This window comes from Rhincodon typus, chromosome 11 (genome assembly GCF_021869965.1).
Source record: "Rhincodon typus isolate 14 chromosome 11, sRhiTyp1.1, whole genome shotgun sequence".
Lineage (NCBI taxonomy): Eukaryota > Metazoa > Chordata > Chondrichthyes > Orectolobiformes > Rhincodontidae > Rhincodon > Rhincodon typus.
Window position 1 is genome coordinate 64,224,510 of NC_063342.1, and position 18,500 is coordinate 64,243,009.

The following is an 18,500-nucleotide window of genomic DNA, read 5'->3' on the forward strand; positions in this document are numbered from 1 at the left end:
GGACTGGGTTAGAAGACTGTTGTTCTGAACTTTCTTTTCTGCACTTTATAATTTATCTAAAATTTGCAATGCTGGACTTCCTACTTCTCTATTTTTCTAAGAATTGTAACTAAAGAACCTTTGTGCCTAAGTGACAACTCATACACTTTTCACTGTACTCATTTGAGTACATGCGACAATGCAGCTAATTCTAATTCTATTTGTGTACATCTTCAGAACTACTGCTTGAATGCTACCAAAACTTAGCTTTTTTTTTTGCGGCCAGTGCTCATAGATACTGCTTTGCAACATGTCGAATGAACATTTTCAGGACACTTATCTATCATGTTCAAAACCTTTAGACAAGTACAATTATTCACTGTTCTTTTTGTTTGCGGTATTGGCAAGCACTAAAACTTTTCTTTTCTTGCACTTGTGTGCTGGGCTCCACCACGGGTAGGGCTGGAAATATGTATGCTATCTTCTTCCATGACTGACTTCATTGTTCACAACCATCCTTCAAAAGACATGGCGGGTTTAGAGATCTTTGGCCTAATCAGTTGATTGTAGAACAAGTTAGTGCTACCTATAAGCTTGGTGCTTTGGGTGTTCAGCACATTGATGGCATCACTTATTTTGAAATCAGTACAGATGGCTTTGGGGAACCATTTCCATTTTGTTCCTAGAAACCTTTATCGGCCACCTTCAGGCATGGTCTGGATTCCGAAAAGTTACCATTGACTCAACTGACCATAGGGCTGTTCTGTCATTAGAGCCAACTGGTGGTGGTTTAACATTAGGGTCACCACACCTCACAAGGTTGATAAAGTGGTGAGCTAGCACTCTACAGCACAAACCAGCAGTGCAACTGGTCTATTCTTTGGTTCGATTTCCCCAACTGTAGTTTTGTAACGAGATCAGCCAGGTGGATCTCAGAATACAAGCTCCCTGATTGGACAAGATTAACAGCCCCAATCAAGGAGACCTGGCTGACAGATATAAAACAGGAGTATCAGAGGTTCTGATCACTCAGAGCTGGAAAAACAGCAAAACCCTAAAACAAAGCCAAGCCTCGGCCAAACTGTTAAAATTTTCTTCAGGATCCATGCCGGCATGCCATTGTAGTCGTACATGGACTTGAGACAGTAAGATTCCCACTAGACCTAAACTGAGTAGGAAAACTCAAGAGGCCATTATCGAGGAAAGTGCACCCACTGGCAAGTCTATCTACATCTGATTCAGAACAGTTAAATTGCTTAGCAACATCCAAATCAGAACCAGTCAAAATAAACATCTGGTTAAATGGTGATCCAGTTCTAATGGACGTCGATACTGGCATGGCCATTTCAGTAATCGCAAAACTAATCTTTTACAAAATTTGCTCTAGACTTAGGTTTGCACAAGACTTCAGCTGGACTGAGAACCTACACCATGGAACCTTTACAGATTAAGGGTACAACTTTGGTTCTGGTCTCTTATGAGAAGGAACTGGTTCAGTTACCACTGACTGCAGTAAAAGGTTGGGTCTAAACTTGATGGGGCGAAATTGGTTGAGAAAGGCTCACCTTGATTGGCTCAACCTTTTTCCATCAGAAAATGGCAGTCTGAATAAAGTCCTAATTAAATACCTGGAAGCTTTTCAGCAGGTCTGGGACTATTAAAGGAGCCAAACCTATCTTGCATGTTGACCAGGAAGCAATTCCATGATTCTGCGAGGCCTGCCCTGTGCCACCTGCGTTATGGGCAAAAGTAGAGGCAGAAATCAGGAGGCTGCAAAGCGAAGAAATCATCAAACTAATCCAGTTTCTGTGATGGGCAGTACCAGTCACATCAATTGCAAAGCCCAACAGATCAGTTAACCTTTGTGGGGATTTTAAATAAACAGTAAACTGCTTTTTGCAGCTGGATAAATACCCAATCCCTCGCATATAGGTTTTATCAAAACTGACAGTGGGGACTGTCCTCCATGAAACTGGATATGAGCCACACACACTTGCAAATAAAGGATGACTTGGTGATGGGATACCAGCCTCTTTGGCATTATTTCACCAACCATATCTAATTCTGCTCTGGTTAAGTATATCAATATGTATCTTCAATATGTTGACACATTCTAAAATTTGCCTCATACTGTTCCTGGTACATTCCATTACAGTATGTTCCATTGATGCAAGATTAGTCTCCAAGCCCGATAGTGCCAAGGAATGAATTATCTTCCAGGCCATAAGGTTAGAGATTAAAACTGCATCTATTTCTGCTGCTGTTAATATTGTACGGTGTTCAAGAGATGCCTAGTTTCAGGCAGCTGAAACTGTCACATTCTTGATCTAATTCAGTCCTTAACCGGACACATTCAGAATAGCATTCAGGCTATACTGTTTATCAGAGGTAGTAAAACCCAAAACTGAAGACAGACCAAATTTATTTATTTCTTGCCAAGATGCTGTATTATGTACAGTGGTATATTAGAGTTGCAATAGAAAAATGTGCAGTTAAAGTGGGACTGTATTATTCATGAACACAGACAATGGTATTTAAATTACAACACAACTACACTCAAAAGTATTATACATGAGTTTATATAACTACAATGTTTATTAGCCATAATGCACAAAGCATTCTTTCATAAGTATGTTGTTACCTATGCAAAAAATGTTTTCTTACTAAAACGAATTTACCTTGTATAAAAAGGCAACCAGCAACAAAATAAAAATCTCTAGTTTCATAGACTACGTACTTATGTAAAATAGTCACTTCTTCCAATTAACACTTATTTATGAAATACATTCAAGTTGTTACTGGCTAGGAGATTTTACATTCGTGTCCCTGATTTATTCTTTTTTTTCACAGGCACAGATAGTAACACAGCTTACTATCAGTATGTTAGGTCTCACAGTGTAAAAAACATGGCTGGTTGACTATACATCATCAGTCAACAAATCACAAAGAAAAACTAAGGATAAGAACATAGTATAAACACACAAACGTTAAAGGCCTTTAAGATAATCTGCCAAAACATTGTGCTGGTCTAGTTTTCAATTACTGCATAACAGTGTAAACCACTGCCTGATCCCTTCAAGGGCGACAGTATTAGCCTGGTTGATCATATGACAAAAATCATACGTACAAGATCGATTGCTCCACTGGAGCATAAGAGGAGCCAGGTAAGAATAGTCACAGGGTTTGCTGAGGCAAGAATACCTGATCACTCAAAAATCCTTCTAGTAATCTAGAAGCTTTGCATAAACATTTTAGTACAGTAAAATCCTGATGCAGATATCCTTTGGATTTTAGCTATTTGGTACCAGGACACTAAAAGCAGTTATGGATTAACAAAAACCTGCGAATGGAAAACTGCATTCCTACACATTAACATCAGGAAGATAAAAATGAAAATTCTGTATCCTATGTCTAACAGCAGACTTAATTGTGTGGAGTTACAAAAGCATGTACAGAAACATCTTAAATGCATAATATTCAGTACTTTTGCATCCTTGTTATATGAAATACAAAAATGACAAAACTTCCTTGGACACTGCAAAACAGACCCATTTCAAATATATTGCAGGATGAAACTGTACATTTTCTTGGTTTAAAAGTCATTAAATAGCAATACAACTGCTCCTCTAAGAAAAATCTTAAAATTATTTCACATAAAGAGGAATTCAGTGGCTTTGAGGACAAACATTTCCATCAGGCTGACAAAAGAAAGAAATGATCTTTTAGTATTTTCCATGTTTCAATCTCTCAATGTGATAACAAATCTTCAAAGCCGGGCCCAACTTCAATCCCATATATTTCATTATCATATCGCTTCGTAGTAAGAGTAATGCCTTTCCATCAATTTCCTGCAACATACCATAAGTATTAAAACATGTTTAGGAAACAGATTCTCAGACCTAGTACATGTTAAAAAGATATTCCAAAGAGCTCTGAAAAATACTTACATGTTTTCTGAAAAGATCAGCATGTGGTGCTAAAGCCTGGGGATCTGCTTCCTTAACAAACTTCATTACTTCTTCAATGGACCAAGTGGAAGGATCTTTACTACTAGTTCTTGGGGATTCACGTTCTGTCGAATGAAGGTCAGGTCCAGTTGTAGAACTTGCAGCTACACCAAAAAGGTAAATAAATACAAATCCAGGCATTAATTTCTACCAGGAACATTGAATTCAGTTTTCTGGATCTGAATAAACTCATCTAGGTGGATGATTTTGTGAATCATGATAAAAAAAAGTACATAAAATTTAACTTCCATTTCTAAAAACATTAATTTTTTTTGATGGGCTCAATACTGGCTATTTTCTATCTTTCCCAATGATTAATGCCAGCACTTTAATAACTACAGGTTGGTCAGTTTAACATCAATAATGGGTAAGATTTTGGAAAATCAGGAAATAAAAATCAACAGGCATCTGAAGAGGTGGAGTTAATTAAGGTCATTCTACACAAATTTGTAAATGGCACATTATGCATGACTAATTTAACTGATTTTTTTGATCCAGTAACAGAAAAGGTTACAGAAGAGAATATAAAATTTTTTTTAAAATTAATTTTAAGAAAACTAGTGCCATTCCAGCCACCTTCAATGACCTTTAGACATTTACATCCAAGTCCCTCTGACCCTGCAGCACCTTTAGAATTTAAACTTTTATTTTATTGAAAGCACAATATGATGGATGTTGGGGCTCTTAGATAAAAGCAAAAACTGGAGATACTCAGCAGGTCTGGCAGCATCTGCAGAGAAAGGAATGATTAATTTTTCAAGTTCAATATGAATCTTCTTCAGTACCGTTTACATGATCTTCATATGCTTCCCATCATAATGCTTCATTTTAATGATGCATTAAACACCATTGGCTAGTTGACTGTCCATTTCAACAACTTATCTTTGTCCTTTTGCACTTCTACACTATTTTCATAGCTCAATGCTTCTAATTTTTGTATCACCTGCCAATTCCACAACTTTATATGCATGTACATACCAGGAGGAGTAAGGATCACATTATTGACACTTGGGAACTCCATTACAAACCATCCTCCGTTCCAAAACGCATCCATCAACTACTACACTGTTTCCTATCATTGGTTAATTTTATATTCAGCTGCTACTGTCAAATAAAAGTTCCATAAGCATTAGAAGTCTGTGGTGTGGTACCTATCTTTTGGATATTCATAGACCAAATAACAGTCTTACTCTCATTCTTCTCAATTACCTCTTGAAAAAACTCCAGCAAGATTGTTAAACATAATTGGTCCTAACAAAGCCATGCTGGCTTCCCTTAATTAACTTGGATAGGCTCAAGTGACTAATAACTTTATACAGAATTATTGTTTCTAGAAGTATCACTATCACCAAAGTTAAACTAACCAGCCTGTAGTTGCTGCATCTTTTTCAGAAATTCACAGTTCTCCCACCCAGTACAACCAGCCTGTGTACACTTGCTACATCTCATTTGGTCTGGTGCCTTAACAACATTTTAGCACAAACAACCAAAGCATCTCATCAATTCTGAATCCTTCAAGTTTTTGAATTACCTCCTCTTTCACCATAACCCAAGAAATATCAATACTCAGTCTCTCTACCAAGTAAATTAAGTTAATGTCTCAGCTATTCCTCCACCTACCTGCATAAACCCTTTTCTAGGCTTTAAATCAGTCCCACTCTTGTTACAACCTTTTAACTTATACCTATGGGAGATTTGAGGATTTCCTTTTATATGCTCTTTGTTGATTTTACACTTCTCCTCTGAAGCTATCAAGAACTTTGTGCGAGTATCAACCCAACAAGCAGAGAAATTTCTCCTTGATGCCAATCTTCGTGAAATGCAGCCTTGATGTCAACAGCAGTTACTCTCACCTCATCTCTGGAATTACTGCTCTTTATTCATGTTTGAACCAAGGCTGAAATGAAGAAAACACCTGAGTGGCCCTGGCAGAATCCAAACTAAGTGGCAGTAAGTAGATTATTGCAAAGCAAATGCTGTATTATAGCGCTGTCATTTGATTCTTACCATCACTTTGCTTTACAAGCAACATCACACTAACAGGGACTAAAAGCTGACAAATTTCTAAGACCTGATGTCTATACCCTGGGTTTCTAAAAGTAATAACTGCTGAGACAGGAGATATATTGGGTACAATTTGCCAAAATTTTCTAGATTCTTGAGCAGTCCCAACAGTTTGTAAGTTAGCCAATGCAACTGCTCTTCAAGAAGGGGGAGGGGGAAGAGAGAGAAAAAGGAAAAACAAACCCATTAGCCTGACATTAATCATTGGGAAAGAACTGGAATCTCCTATCATGGAAATCTTAACAATACATGCAGAAAGTCATAGTGAACAGAGGTTTTCTTTTTCATTCATGGGATGTGATGAGCTGCCTTTAACCATTGCAGTCCATGTGCCATGGGTAGATCCATAATGTCATTAGGGAGGGAGAGAATTCCAGGATTTGGACCCAGCGACACTGAAGGTACATCGATATATTTCGAAGTTGGGATGGTGAGTAGCTTGGAGGGGAACTTGTAGACGGAGGTGTGCCTTTGACCTTCTAGATCGCAGTGGTTGTGTTTGGAAGATGCTGTCTAAAGATCTTTGGTGAATTTCTGCAGTGCATCTTGTAGATGGTGCACATTGTTGCTGAGCATTGATGCTAGAGGGAGTGGATGTTTACCCTGGATGATGTCAAGCTTTTTGCATGTTGTTGGAGCTGCACTCAAGGGGAGTATTCGATCATACTTCTGACCTGTGCCTTGTAGATGGTGGGCAAACTTTGGGGAGTCAGGAAATGTGTTCTCACTGTCGTATTCCTCGCCTCTGACCTGCTCTTGTAGCCACTGTATTTATATGATTAGTCCATTTCAGTTTCTGCTCAATGGTAACTCAAAAGAAGTTGATAGTGTGTCAGAAATGTCATATTTGACAGATTTATTGGAGGTTTTTGAGGAGATATTAGTAGGGTAGTTTTAAAAAGAATTGCTAGTGGATGTAGTATGGTTGAATTGCCACAAGGTATCTGATAAGGTACCAGAATAAAATGCAAGATGAGGACTCATGGATCTGGGGTAGTACATTAGCATGCCTTGAGCTTTGCTCAACACATAGGAAGCGAGACAATAGGATAAACAAAGCTTTCAATTGGGCAAGCAGTAACTGGTGGGGCTCTGCAAGGATCAGTGCTCGAGCCACAGCAAGGAGATTGTAAACTGAGGATTAGAGAGAGTGCAATAATACATAAATAAGTCGGTGACAAAATTAGTAGTGGGGAAATTGCTGGAGTCCATTTTCAAAGATCTGATAACAGAACACCTGGAAAGCATTAATGGGATTAGACATGTCGATGTGGATTTTAGAAAGGGAAATCATGCTTAACTAATCTTTTGGAAGTTTTTGAGGATGTAACTTGTAGAATAGATAAGCAAGAACCAATGGATGCAGAATATTTGGATTTTGGTTAAGCTTTTGATAATAAAGTACACGGGATGGGGGTAATATACTGGCAAGGACAGAGAATTGATTCACAGACCAGAAACAGAGTTGGAATAAATAAGTATTTTTCTAGGTGGCATGTAACAGATCAGTGCTTGGGCCTCACCTATTCAAGACTTGTATAAATGGTTTGAGTGAGCATAATCATAGAATCACAGAATCCCTGCAGTATGGAAGGAGGCTATTTGGCCCATCAAGTCCACACTGACCCTCCAAAGAGCATCCCACACTGACCTAGCACACAACCCCACATCTACTCTGGCTAATCCTCCTAGCTGACATATCCCTGAATACTATGGGCAATTTCAGCGTGGCCAATCCACCTAATCTGCACACCTTTGGACTGTGGGTGGAAACCGGAGCACCCAGACATGGATAAATGTGAAGTTATACAGTTGTGTATGTAAACAGAAAGGCAGAGTAGTACTTAGCAGTGTATGACGAAATCCCCAGGTGTGGGCGAGCTGTATCCCAGACTGTCGTGGGAGACACGACAGGAAATTATAGGGGTCCTGACCAACATTTTTTAAATCATTTCTGGCCACAAAAGAGGTGCCAGAGAACAGTTAATGTGGTTACACTTTCCAAGAAGGCTGATAAGAGATAGAGCAGTGAGTCCAACGTCGATGTTGGGGAAGTTAATGGAGTAAATAATGAAGGAGAAAATTATTCTCCATTTAGTGAGGAAAGATTTGATTAGGAATAGCCTAATGGCTTTATCAGAGAGACATCATGCCTAACAAATCAGGTGGAATTTTGAGGAGGTGACCCAGTGTTGGATGAGGTTAGGGCACTTGATGTAGTTTACACGGATTTCAGCGAGGATTTTGACAAGGTCCCATATGGGAAATTGATAAAGAAGGTAAAATCTCATCAGATCTAGTGTAACCTGGTAAGTTGGATCCAAAATTAGCTTTGGGAAACAGGGCAGTAGTCGAAGGCTGTTTGTGACACTGGAGCCTGGTGTGCAGTCACATACACAGTGATCAGTGGTTGGTCTGTTATTGTTTGTGATATTCATAAATTATGCACGTAAGAATGGTGGGAATGATAAGTAAGATTGTGGATAACACAAAAATTGGCTGGGTGGTTGACAGTGAGGAAAGTGGTGTACAGGAAGGTATAAATGGATTGGTTAGATAGGCTGATCAGTGGCAAACAGAATTTAACCCTGATAAATATGAGGTAACGTACTGTGGAAGAGAAAACAAGTTCAGGGAATACTCAATGAATGGCAGGACACTAGGAAGCTCAAAAGAACAAAAAGGATCTTGGGGTGCTTGTCTACAAATTTCTGAGGGTGGTAGGGTAGTCTGATAGGGTCGTTAAGGCTGCTAATGGGATGCTTGCCTTTGTCAGTCATGGCGCAGATTATGAGAGAGGGGGGTCATATTGGTCATCGCACTATGGGAAGGAAGTGATTGCACTGGAGACGGGATTCACAAGGATATTGACTGGGATGGAGCATTTCAGCTACGGATAGTGGCTGGCTAAGCTGAGGTTGTTTTCTTTGCAACAAAGACGTTTGAGGTCAGACTTGGTGGAGGTGCACAGGGGACAAATTTTTAAGGTGACAGGAGAAAGTTTTAAAAAGGACGTGAGGAGCAACATTTTAACGCAGAGAGTAGTTCGTTTGTGAAATAAATTGTGAGAGGAAGTGGTGAATGCAGGCATAGTAACAACGTTTAAAAGACATTTGGATAAGTATACGAGTAGGAAAGGTTTGGAGGGATATGGGCCAAACACACACAAGTGGGATTGGTTTGGTTTGGCAACATGGTCACTGTGGATTAGTTGGAGCAATGACTCTATAATTGGTAAATGGCTATTTTTCAGATTGGAGATCGGAAGAAAGTCATGTTCCCAACATATGTATAAATGACTTGTTTGGAATGGAGGGTAAACCTTAAAATCTGCCAAAGACAGTACACTTGGAGGTGTGGCAAAGTGTTATGAGATCAATCAACTCCAACAGGAACTACAGATAGGCTAACAAAATTAGTACTCAAGTGGAAGATGGAATTTTAGAGGATCAACTTAAATTATGACACTTGAGAGTGATTTTTACATACTCTACTGTTTCCACTACTTTTGAAGTGCCAGAAGCTAAAAGAGAATTGCAACAAAACATACCTCAAAGTTTTAAAAACAGTTCTCAATTTTTAAAATTCCTGATGGGCAAGTTTCAAACACCCTGGCTGTCTGTTTTATTTCAAGAACATAAAGCAAAAATAACTTGTAAGAATATTCCAGGTGGTTATACTGATATATTAGATACCACAGAATATTATTCTTCTCCTAATCAATTCTTTCCCAATTCGAATGGCGGATCTTTTGGCTCTTGCTACCTTATGCAGATTATTAAGGAATATAGTCAAGGTGTCCTGTAACAATGTCAGCTGTCTATACTTGATGCAGTGTATGAAGTGCACTCATTCAGGAATGCAATAGTTGAATGCTTTATATTATCCACATATATTGTGCAAGTTAAGCACAAACTTTTACCCTTCTCTTCTCTCCCAACACAACTGATTGATCCATTTTTTTCAAGACTCCTCAATAAATGATTAATGAGTTGGATTTGTTTTTATGTAGTTGTTGATTTGCTTGCCGAGCTGGCTTGTTTTTGTTCAGACGTTTTGTCACGTGCTAGGTGACATCATCAGTAGAACCTTCGATGAATCAATATTATTCTCTCCGCTTGGAATTTATACTGTCTGGTCCTTTACAGTGAGTACTGTGAATTCCTAGAGGCATGGTTCTCCACCCATACTTCAATCAACAAACATATAGAATTGGACCCCATATATAAACCCATACAGATCAAAACCGAAATGACAGTACTCCCCACAATGGACCAGACAGTATAAATTCCAAGCGGAGTAGAATAACATCACTTCTTCGGAGGTTCCACTGATGATGTCACCTAGCACGGTGATGAAACATCTGAACAAAAACAAGCCAGCTCGGCGAGCAAGTCAACAACCTCACCCACAACCCAAGCCACAGATCGTTGCCAAAACTTTAAACAACTACAGGCATAACACACTAAAAACTGCCAGACAATAGGAAACCTTCGCCATTTGTTTTTATGCCACACCTGAGAGAGAAGCAATTTTGCCAGAAGTAAGAGATAAGGTAATGTAATTTAAATGAGTGCTTTGCATGTCTTCTTCTTGAAAAGAAGCAGGATCCTGGAGTTTACATTTAAAGATATGGCTCAGACCTTGCTTCCCATTACAGATGCCTGAATATCAGTTGCTGTAGGGGGCTAACAAAATCACTTGTATTTTTACATATATGCACAATGTGCATTTAGGTAATTCTGACAATTTGCAGCTTCAGGTCAGCTATTTAAATTTAAGAGTTCATCTTCTTCTCTACAATGAATTTTCTTCCTGCCTAATATTTGTATTTGCAGAACGTGCGGACCTTTTACAACTCTATCTAACAGCAGTTTAGAAAGCTGATTTTTGGGAAATTCAACTTGTGCTGTGGACACCCAATTCCACTAACTTGCAGCATTTTGTATATTTAATTTGTTTTATACTGCAGAAAAACCTGGAATATTTTACTATGTAATTTAGGAATAAATTACAGTACATAATACATAAATTACATAATATGTAGTTACAGAAATTGCAAAATGCATACTTGCTATTTGATCCAAACAGATCTGATTTACCTTTCCTTTGTGCACTTATTTGATTCCTACTTCACTAAGATTGTCCTTATACAAAAAGCTGCAAGACTTTTATTAAAAATGCATGCTGCAGGAGCAAAAGACTTACCTTCTATTCTCCTTTGCATGCGGGTTCTGTTAATATCATAGTAACTATTATTTGCTGCTGAATTTGAAGTCTGCCTTCTCAAAGTAGGTGCAGAGTTTGAGGTACAGCCTGACGATACAACAGAACTTCTGAAAACAAATTTATTTCCTGAGTTACGATATTCATTGGAATTCCGTTGAGGAGGACTAGGTGGTTTACAAGAATTTAAGGCGGAATCCAAGGACTCTGAATATTTGTGCTCCTTTGGTGTAACATTCTCTTCTGCAGGCAATGTTTCTGCTGAAGGCAAAATTAAAAAAAGATTATTCTATTAAAAACATTTAAATTAGAACTTTGTTCCATTAAATCATTTTCTCTCACTGAAGACAAACGCTACACAAAAATCTGCGCACAACCTTCATTTTTGATTGGATTTTTCACACAATGTGGGATTAGCCCTTTTGTTGATTCATCAAAAATGAAGATCACACAACCACATAGCAGGTTTCAAATAATTTACTTGCACATTATCCCACTTCAAATAGTGGGAGTGTGTGGGAGGTGAGACTGGGGGGAAGAGAGGGGAGGGGAAGGTGTGCTACTGCTGACCATCATTGCTCCTGAATTTCTACAATAATGCAATGGCCTATCAGACAAACCTGTGGGCTTTGATGGTGAGGAACGTACTTCTTGCCCATACCTGACTGTTCTCAAGTAGGTGGTTGTCTGTTGCCTTTTAAATTGTTGCAGTCCCTGTGATGTAGGTATACTTATGGTATTGTTACTAAAGGAACTCCAGAATATTGATGCTGTACGAGTGAAGGACTGATGAAATAGTTCCTGGTTAGTGTGGTGCATTACATAAAAGGGAACTTGCAGGGTGGTGTATTTCCATGTGACAACTGGCCTTATTCTTCTAGATGGTGGATGTTATGGATTTAGAAAGTAGAGTTCAAGGAGGTTTGGTGAGTTGATGACGGTGCATGTTACCCACTTCTGTTGTCTACCGCGTTGGTGAATGAGGAACCGAATGTTTGAAGTTGGTGAACGCATGCTACTTTGGCTTGAACGGTGCTGGGTTTCATTGGAACTGCACTCATAACAGTAGATCATAAGAAAGAAAAGCAGAAATAGACCATATGGTTCCTTAAGCATGATCAGCATTCGATACTACTTTCTGGTCCACTCCCTACATCATCAATTCCAGCAGATTATCCAGAGAAAAGGGCTGCTCACTTGTGAAGAAAGCTGCTGAAACACTTTCCTGTTTCTTTGCCAAGAGCAAAACAACTGAGTCAAACTCCACCACCTAAGTACTGGTGCAAAGTGAGGGATTTCCAGATATCACAAACCTGTCCCTGCCACTTGTCGCTGATTGCTACAGAGCTGGTGTTGCGTGTGGGGGAAGGTCATCTTCTAGGTAGATGCCTTGTGCAAGACATCTTTTAACATGGGAATGCTGTTGCACAACAGTAGACATGTTGTCCTTGACAGAAACTGGATTGAGTTCCTGCGGCAAGGAAACCTTGGGTAAGAATCTCCCCACTGCTGCAGCCTTCATTCACCATTGCAGTCATTGATATCACATGAACATTTACAACTGGATCGCCATTGAGGACTTGTTTCAGATTGCGCTTTGTCTGCTTCCTTCCTTGTAGCCAATAATGGGTGGCACTGCCAGGTGTTCTGACGAAGGGTCACTGGAACCGAATGTTAACTCTGCTTTTTTCCACAGATGTTGCCAGACCGGCTGAGTTTTTCCAACAATTTCTGTTTGTATTTCTGATTTCCAGCACCTGCAGTTCTTACGTTTTATTTGTTTATTCCAAACAAAACATTAGTTTGTAAACAATTGCATTGTAAATTGCTATTTACTTATCAGATGAAAAACAATCGGGGTGAATAATAGTTAATCATTGCTAGCTGGATGCAATGGGTTTCACGATGCCATTGGGAAGAGGACAGTGGAAGTCATTTGAGAGCAGTGATAACAAGGTGCAAAGCTGGATGTGCACAGCAGGCCAAGCAGCATCAGAGGAGAAGGAAAGCTGACGTTTCAGGTCTAGACCCTTCTTCAGAAAAAATTCTCTGAAATTTTTCTGAAGAAGGGTCTCGACCCGAAACGTCAGCTTTCCTGCTCCTCTGATGCTGCTTGGCCTACTGTGTTCATCCAGCTCTACACCTTGTTTTCTCATTTGAGAGCAGTTTACAGATTTCCCTACAAATCAATGAACATCTCAGACAAGCATCTGAATGGCTATCAGGAAATTAAGAGGCTTAAATATGACATGTTTTTGTGTAAACCTTTTCAACTGTTAACCAGAAATTCGAACTTTGTTTTAAATGTTGTCAGTTTTTGTGGAGATCATGACAGACAGATTTTTCACTATCATACTTGGAAAGAAGGTATAGTAATAGAGCAGAAAAGGTCAATTTGGGCTCTGGGCACCAGAATGAACTTGATTTCCTATGACATAATTTTCTACAAACGTCACTCCTTTTTTCTTCTTAAAACTAGGTACTATACATGAAAAATACATACATTACTATACATGCTATACATGAAAAGCAGTATCTTTTCCAAAAATAAATGGGCAATACATATCAATAATTCTAGTTAGGTGCAGCTTGCGCCCAAAAGACTTTTTCAAACGCAAGTTGCAAACTACAGTAAGTCTTCAGTTTTATTGTCAATTCTTTTCAGAGCTTCGGGATGCTGAATAAATGCAATACTCATTACAGCAAACGATCAGTTAAGTATTTGTGTATACACATGCACACACAAAAGAGGGGCATTTCAGATTCAATTTTCACAGTCAAGAATCCAAAGATGTGCAGGTTAGGTGGACTGGCCAAGCTAAAGTGCCCGCGGTGTCCAGGAAAGTGCAAGGTAGATGGATTGGCCATGGGTACATGCAGGGTTACTGGGACAGGGTAGGGAGTGTGGGATGGTCTTCGGAAGCCCGTGTGGAGTTGATGGCCTGCTTCCACATTGTTGGAATCCGATTCCATGATGATTTCTAATCTTGTGTTTGCAATGCTGATTCAAGGGTAAAGGAACAAATGTTGAGAAAACCTGATAAGTGAAACTTCTGTCAACTTGAAAATACTGAACTGGACAAAGGCAAATTACACATGAACACAAAAGAATATTTTTAAACTATATTCTCCCCTAACTTAAGTCATTAGTGTTCTGGTTCATCAACCAAAACAGCTATTCAGAAACAGAAAAAAAAAAGGCCGATGGAGTTGCTTTGCCATTCAACATAATCACAGGGGATCCTCTATTTCAGTGCAATATTCTCTCTCCCTTCCCACACCCTTTGGCAACTTTATGCTACTTATTTTTTAAAATATACTTAGGGATTTGTCCTCCGCAGTCTACAGGCTCGCTACTCTCCATGCGCAGAATGTTTCTCATCTTAATCCTACTCCATATTTTGAACTGTGAAACATTGCTCAGTTGCAATACAATTAAAATGACATGCACAACAGATTATGAGAAGCAATGAGATCAGTGGAGTTATACACCGCTTTTAGCCATTCTTCTCCCCATCCCAATCTCTGTCCAATATTTATAAATAGTTTCATAATCAGGGAAAACAATGATGCATATCATTGACAGTGTCACTGATTAGATAAAATCACAAGGGGACTTTAATCACTATTTCATTTCTCTTAAACTTCACGTATAATTCCACGAGTGAACAAGCCTTGTTACTATGTTTAGCAGAAACAACACAGAAGAAAAAAAATTCATGATTTACATAAGGTAAATGCATTTTGCCAATTTACTCTGACATTTTCTTACTAAATGCTCAAAGGATCAAATAATGGGTCATCTTTAATGAGCTATACAGTACCTTCTGAAGGATGAGACTCTGTTCTTGGAAGTTTTGGAGAGAGGGGTGCACTGTATGGAGGAGATTCTTGAGGAAACCGTTTTAATCCCCTGGTTACCGTGCCCGGATCTAATGTTTCTTCTTTGGCTAAAAAAAGGGTTGCATTGGTTGTCATAAGTACATTGCAGCAGTAACATCATAAAACTAAAATCTTAGGCATTCAACTGGCTAACAAAGAATGTAGAATAATTACCAACTTGATAAATTATTTATTTTTGCTTCAGAATCATGGAGTACATTTTTGAAAACATAAACTGAACTAATCATTCTACTGAATGCACAAATGCTTTATTTATAACATTAACTATAATACCTTATATACAAATACAGAATCTAAGAATATAAATTCCATGGTATACTTTCCAGACTTACTTGACAACACAGCTTGCCTCAAGAGTTGGAACCATTACAAAGCAGGATATTAGGAAAATCAGACAGAGGTGGGTGCGGCATTCTATTCACTAGTTATTGTTTCTCCAATATGCATTTGTCAAATTTACTCTTCAATCTTAGCTGGTTCAGACTCTCAAAAAAACTATGCTTATATGTGAAAGTATTGTTCACCTGTCAGGAGATAGGCAAACGTAGAGTCATCTAGACTCGAAACGTCAGCTAGCTCTCTCTCCATGGATGCTGTCTGACCTGCTGTGATCTCCAGCATTTACTGTTTTCAGTACAGAAAATACTCTTACTTCAAACTTTCAAGGTGAGCTTGGGGAAGAAATTAGGCTTATGCACCCAAAGTACTGTTCACACTTCGTTTCCACAAAAATAAACAGAATCCCTCTGTAATACATGCAAATACCACATCAGTGACTAAGGAAAGTTGAAAGTGGCAAACCTTTTTTGGTAGTGCACTCTCATTTTTTTGACATGTACAAACACATATTTGCACATTGTATTCAAGTTCCATATAGACATTGTTTTGCAAACTTGAAGTCTAATCCATTTAATAATGATATTTGCAATGAGAAAAGATTCAACCTCCTAATTATTTTTCCTTTCTTCACAAATCTGAAGATAAAATTTATTAAATCAGTGTTTAGGGAGTGTAATCATTAACTTCGGGCAAAACCAAGAAACAAAGGGAGTCATGAGACCTATTCTGAATTCTGCTGACAGTAAACCTAAGTACAGGGATCCACACGATCCACTAACTCCATATACAATCTTATTCTATTCGTGAACAATTTACAGTGTTCGTTCAGCTGCTTTGCACTTATGTTATTTTAGCATGTTGCCAAAAATTCTTTCATTACTTCTCACGGGAAAGGAAGCCATGCTTTTGGTTCTTTTGCTATTGTCAGGTTTTTCTGAAACGTATCTTCTACAAATAGCAAGGATTCCCTGTAGTTTCACTTTTAAAGACTGAAGAACTCAGGTTCCTTTACTGAGTACATGTGTGGACAATGACTGAGACATACATACTGACAGCAGATAGACTATTTGTCTGTAAAGTCACAGAAAGGTGGTAAGAATGTCGAGTTTTGCAAATGGTTACAATTTAAGTGTGTACTTAAGGAAAAGTAGTCAGAAGTCTAAAGAACAGCCAATTAGCATTTCCAGATTCAGGGAAAGCCATTTTTAGGATTTGATTACAGGCTTTCCAAACAGGGAGACAGAATGGGGGAGTGGGTGGAAGGATGGATGTGCAGTCCCTCTGCTTTGTCACACACAAATGCGGACAGGAGCTCTCCCTCCGTCTGAAAAGACCAAATTCCTGTGGATTTAGAAGACGACTGGAGTCTCATCTTGAATTACAGGGGACATGCCTAGGAAAAATGTTGTCTAATGTTAAAATTACTCCCAACATATTAAATCTTCTTGTGTCAACCTTTCAGCTAATCACTGGAAGCTTGAATTTCTTAAGTTTTTGGTATCTACGTACAGTCCAATATTCTTCAAAAGGCAACTTAAACAGGATTTCCTTGCCTGATGCTCTTGCCCACAATTGCAGCATGAATAATTATTTTCACGTTATTTTTCATCATAACTGAGCTTTCAGCATCAATTGCTGAAGTCAAGTGAACCATTCCAGCTTGTTTATTAAGTCATTCAACACAGGTAATGTACGACACTGATGCTTTGTGTACACTGGTTTCATTTCTGATCTGATGGGTCATTTCAAGAGGTGAAAGGTGGGCGATTGGTGGACTACACTAATTATGGTAAGATAAAAATTCAAGGCACAATTTTCCCCTTGTAAAAAATGTAACAAATGAGGATATAAGGCAGCAGGACCTATCGTGTGCCAATACCCTAAGAGCTGACAGCTGAGTATGGATGAGTTTGTTGGCTACTGCAGGACTTGACACTGGGCTCCAGAAGTTGCTGGCTAACTGATTTGTAACAACACATGAGTCCTAAAGATCCATCAAGACCTACTTCTTGGAAGATCCACTTATGAGGTGGTCTTTTACCATCTTCCTGGGGTTATGAGCAGATTAAAGGAAAGGACAGAATGCAAGACTTTCAGAGGCCAAGCCCTTGCTTTTCATCCATATCTCCAACTGTCCCCAGACAGGAGTAATCGGAAGTCCCATCACCAACCTAGTAGAGTCACTGTGGTTTTGAAAACTAGTCACCTTTACTGCCCTCCAGGAAGACAGTTAATTGGGCAGGTTGCATGTTTAGCTTCTTAAGTGTTTATTAATTGATCACAAAGACCGAGCTGATGGCAGGTCAAGAAAGTTGCCCATGGATATTACTACCCACTATTGGTGAAGTGAAGAATGAGGGTTAGCATCTCTGTATGGACAACTTGCCTAATCATTCTTCCACATTAGGAGGGGAAAATCATGCTCTGCATACAAATTCTCTTGGATATTAAGACTCCTTTAATCTTAAGATAAGTACTGTTGAAAAGTAGTACATATTTTGATGAAATCGCATGTCTTGGACTCATCAAGACAATTCTCAAGAATACCAATTTAAAGGGAAAACCAATATTTATGTGCACAAGAAGAGTGCAATGATTAGTTGACAAGTTAGCTGATTGGTTGACACGTTCACTGATTGGTAGACATTACATGGAAAGTGCATCCACCAGTGCTGACTGACAGTTAACTGGCATACTTTGCTCAAATTCAGAACCAGGTAGGTTAATTCTGATTGGTCAAGACATTGCTCTGAGAAACTAACCACTGAATGGCCATCACTTATCTGCTGAGTTTTTTGCTTTCTGCTCAGCACAGGTCACTGTGTATTAATATCTGTAGCTTCCAGTACACATAGGCGTGCTACAATGACAACCAAACTGACAATCTTAAATTAGCTATCAGGGTAATCTTTTGCATACACAGGATAATCCAGCAAATATTATCCAATTGCAGAATCCGATTTAATGTTGGGCACTTCAGTT

The 18,500-nt window shown here is 38.8% G+C and overlaps 1 protein-coding gene across 6 annotated transcripts in view; it reads right to left on the reverse strand.

Annotated features, from left to right (window-relative positions):
- Nucleotides 1–2,384: 2,384 nt before the first annotated feature.
- The window catches only part of scml2 (Scm polycomb group protein like 2), a 106,669-nt gene continuing 90,553 nt past the window's right edge, over nt 2,385–18,500 (reverse strand). For 5 of the 6 annotated variants that reach the window (XM_048602704.1, XM_020529817.2, XM_048602702.1 and 2 more), the window contains 4 exons: nt 15,101–15,226; nt 11,259–11,537; nt 3,927–4,090; nt 2,385–3,827 (listed from right to left, as the gene is read on the reverse strand). In XM_048602704.1, the coding sequence (XP_048458661.1) occupies nt 3,702–3,827; nt 3,927–4,090; nt 11,259–11,537; nt 15,101–15,226 (695 nt within the window). In that variant the 3' untranslated portion in view covers nt 2,385–3,701. The remainder of the gene's footprint in view (nt 3,828–3,926; nt 4,091–11,258; nt 11,538–15,100; nt 15,227–18,500) is intronic. The other variant, XM_020529888.2, reaches the window with a different exon arrangement.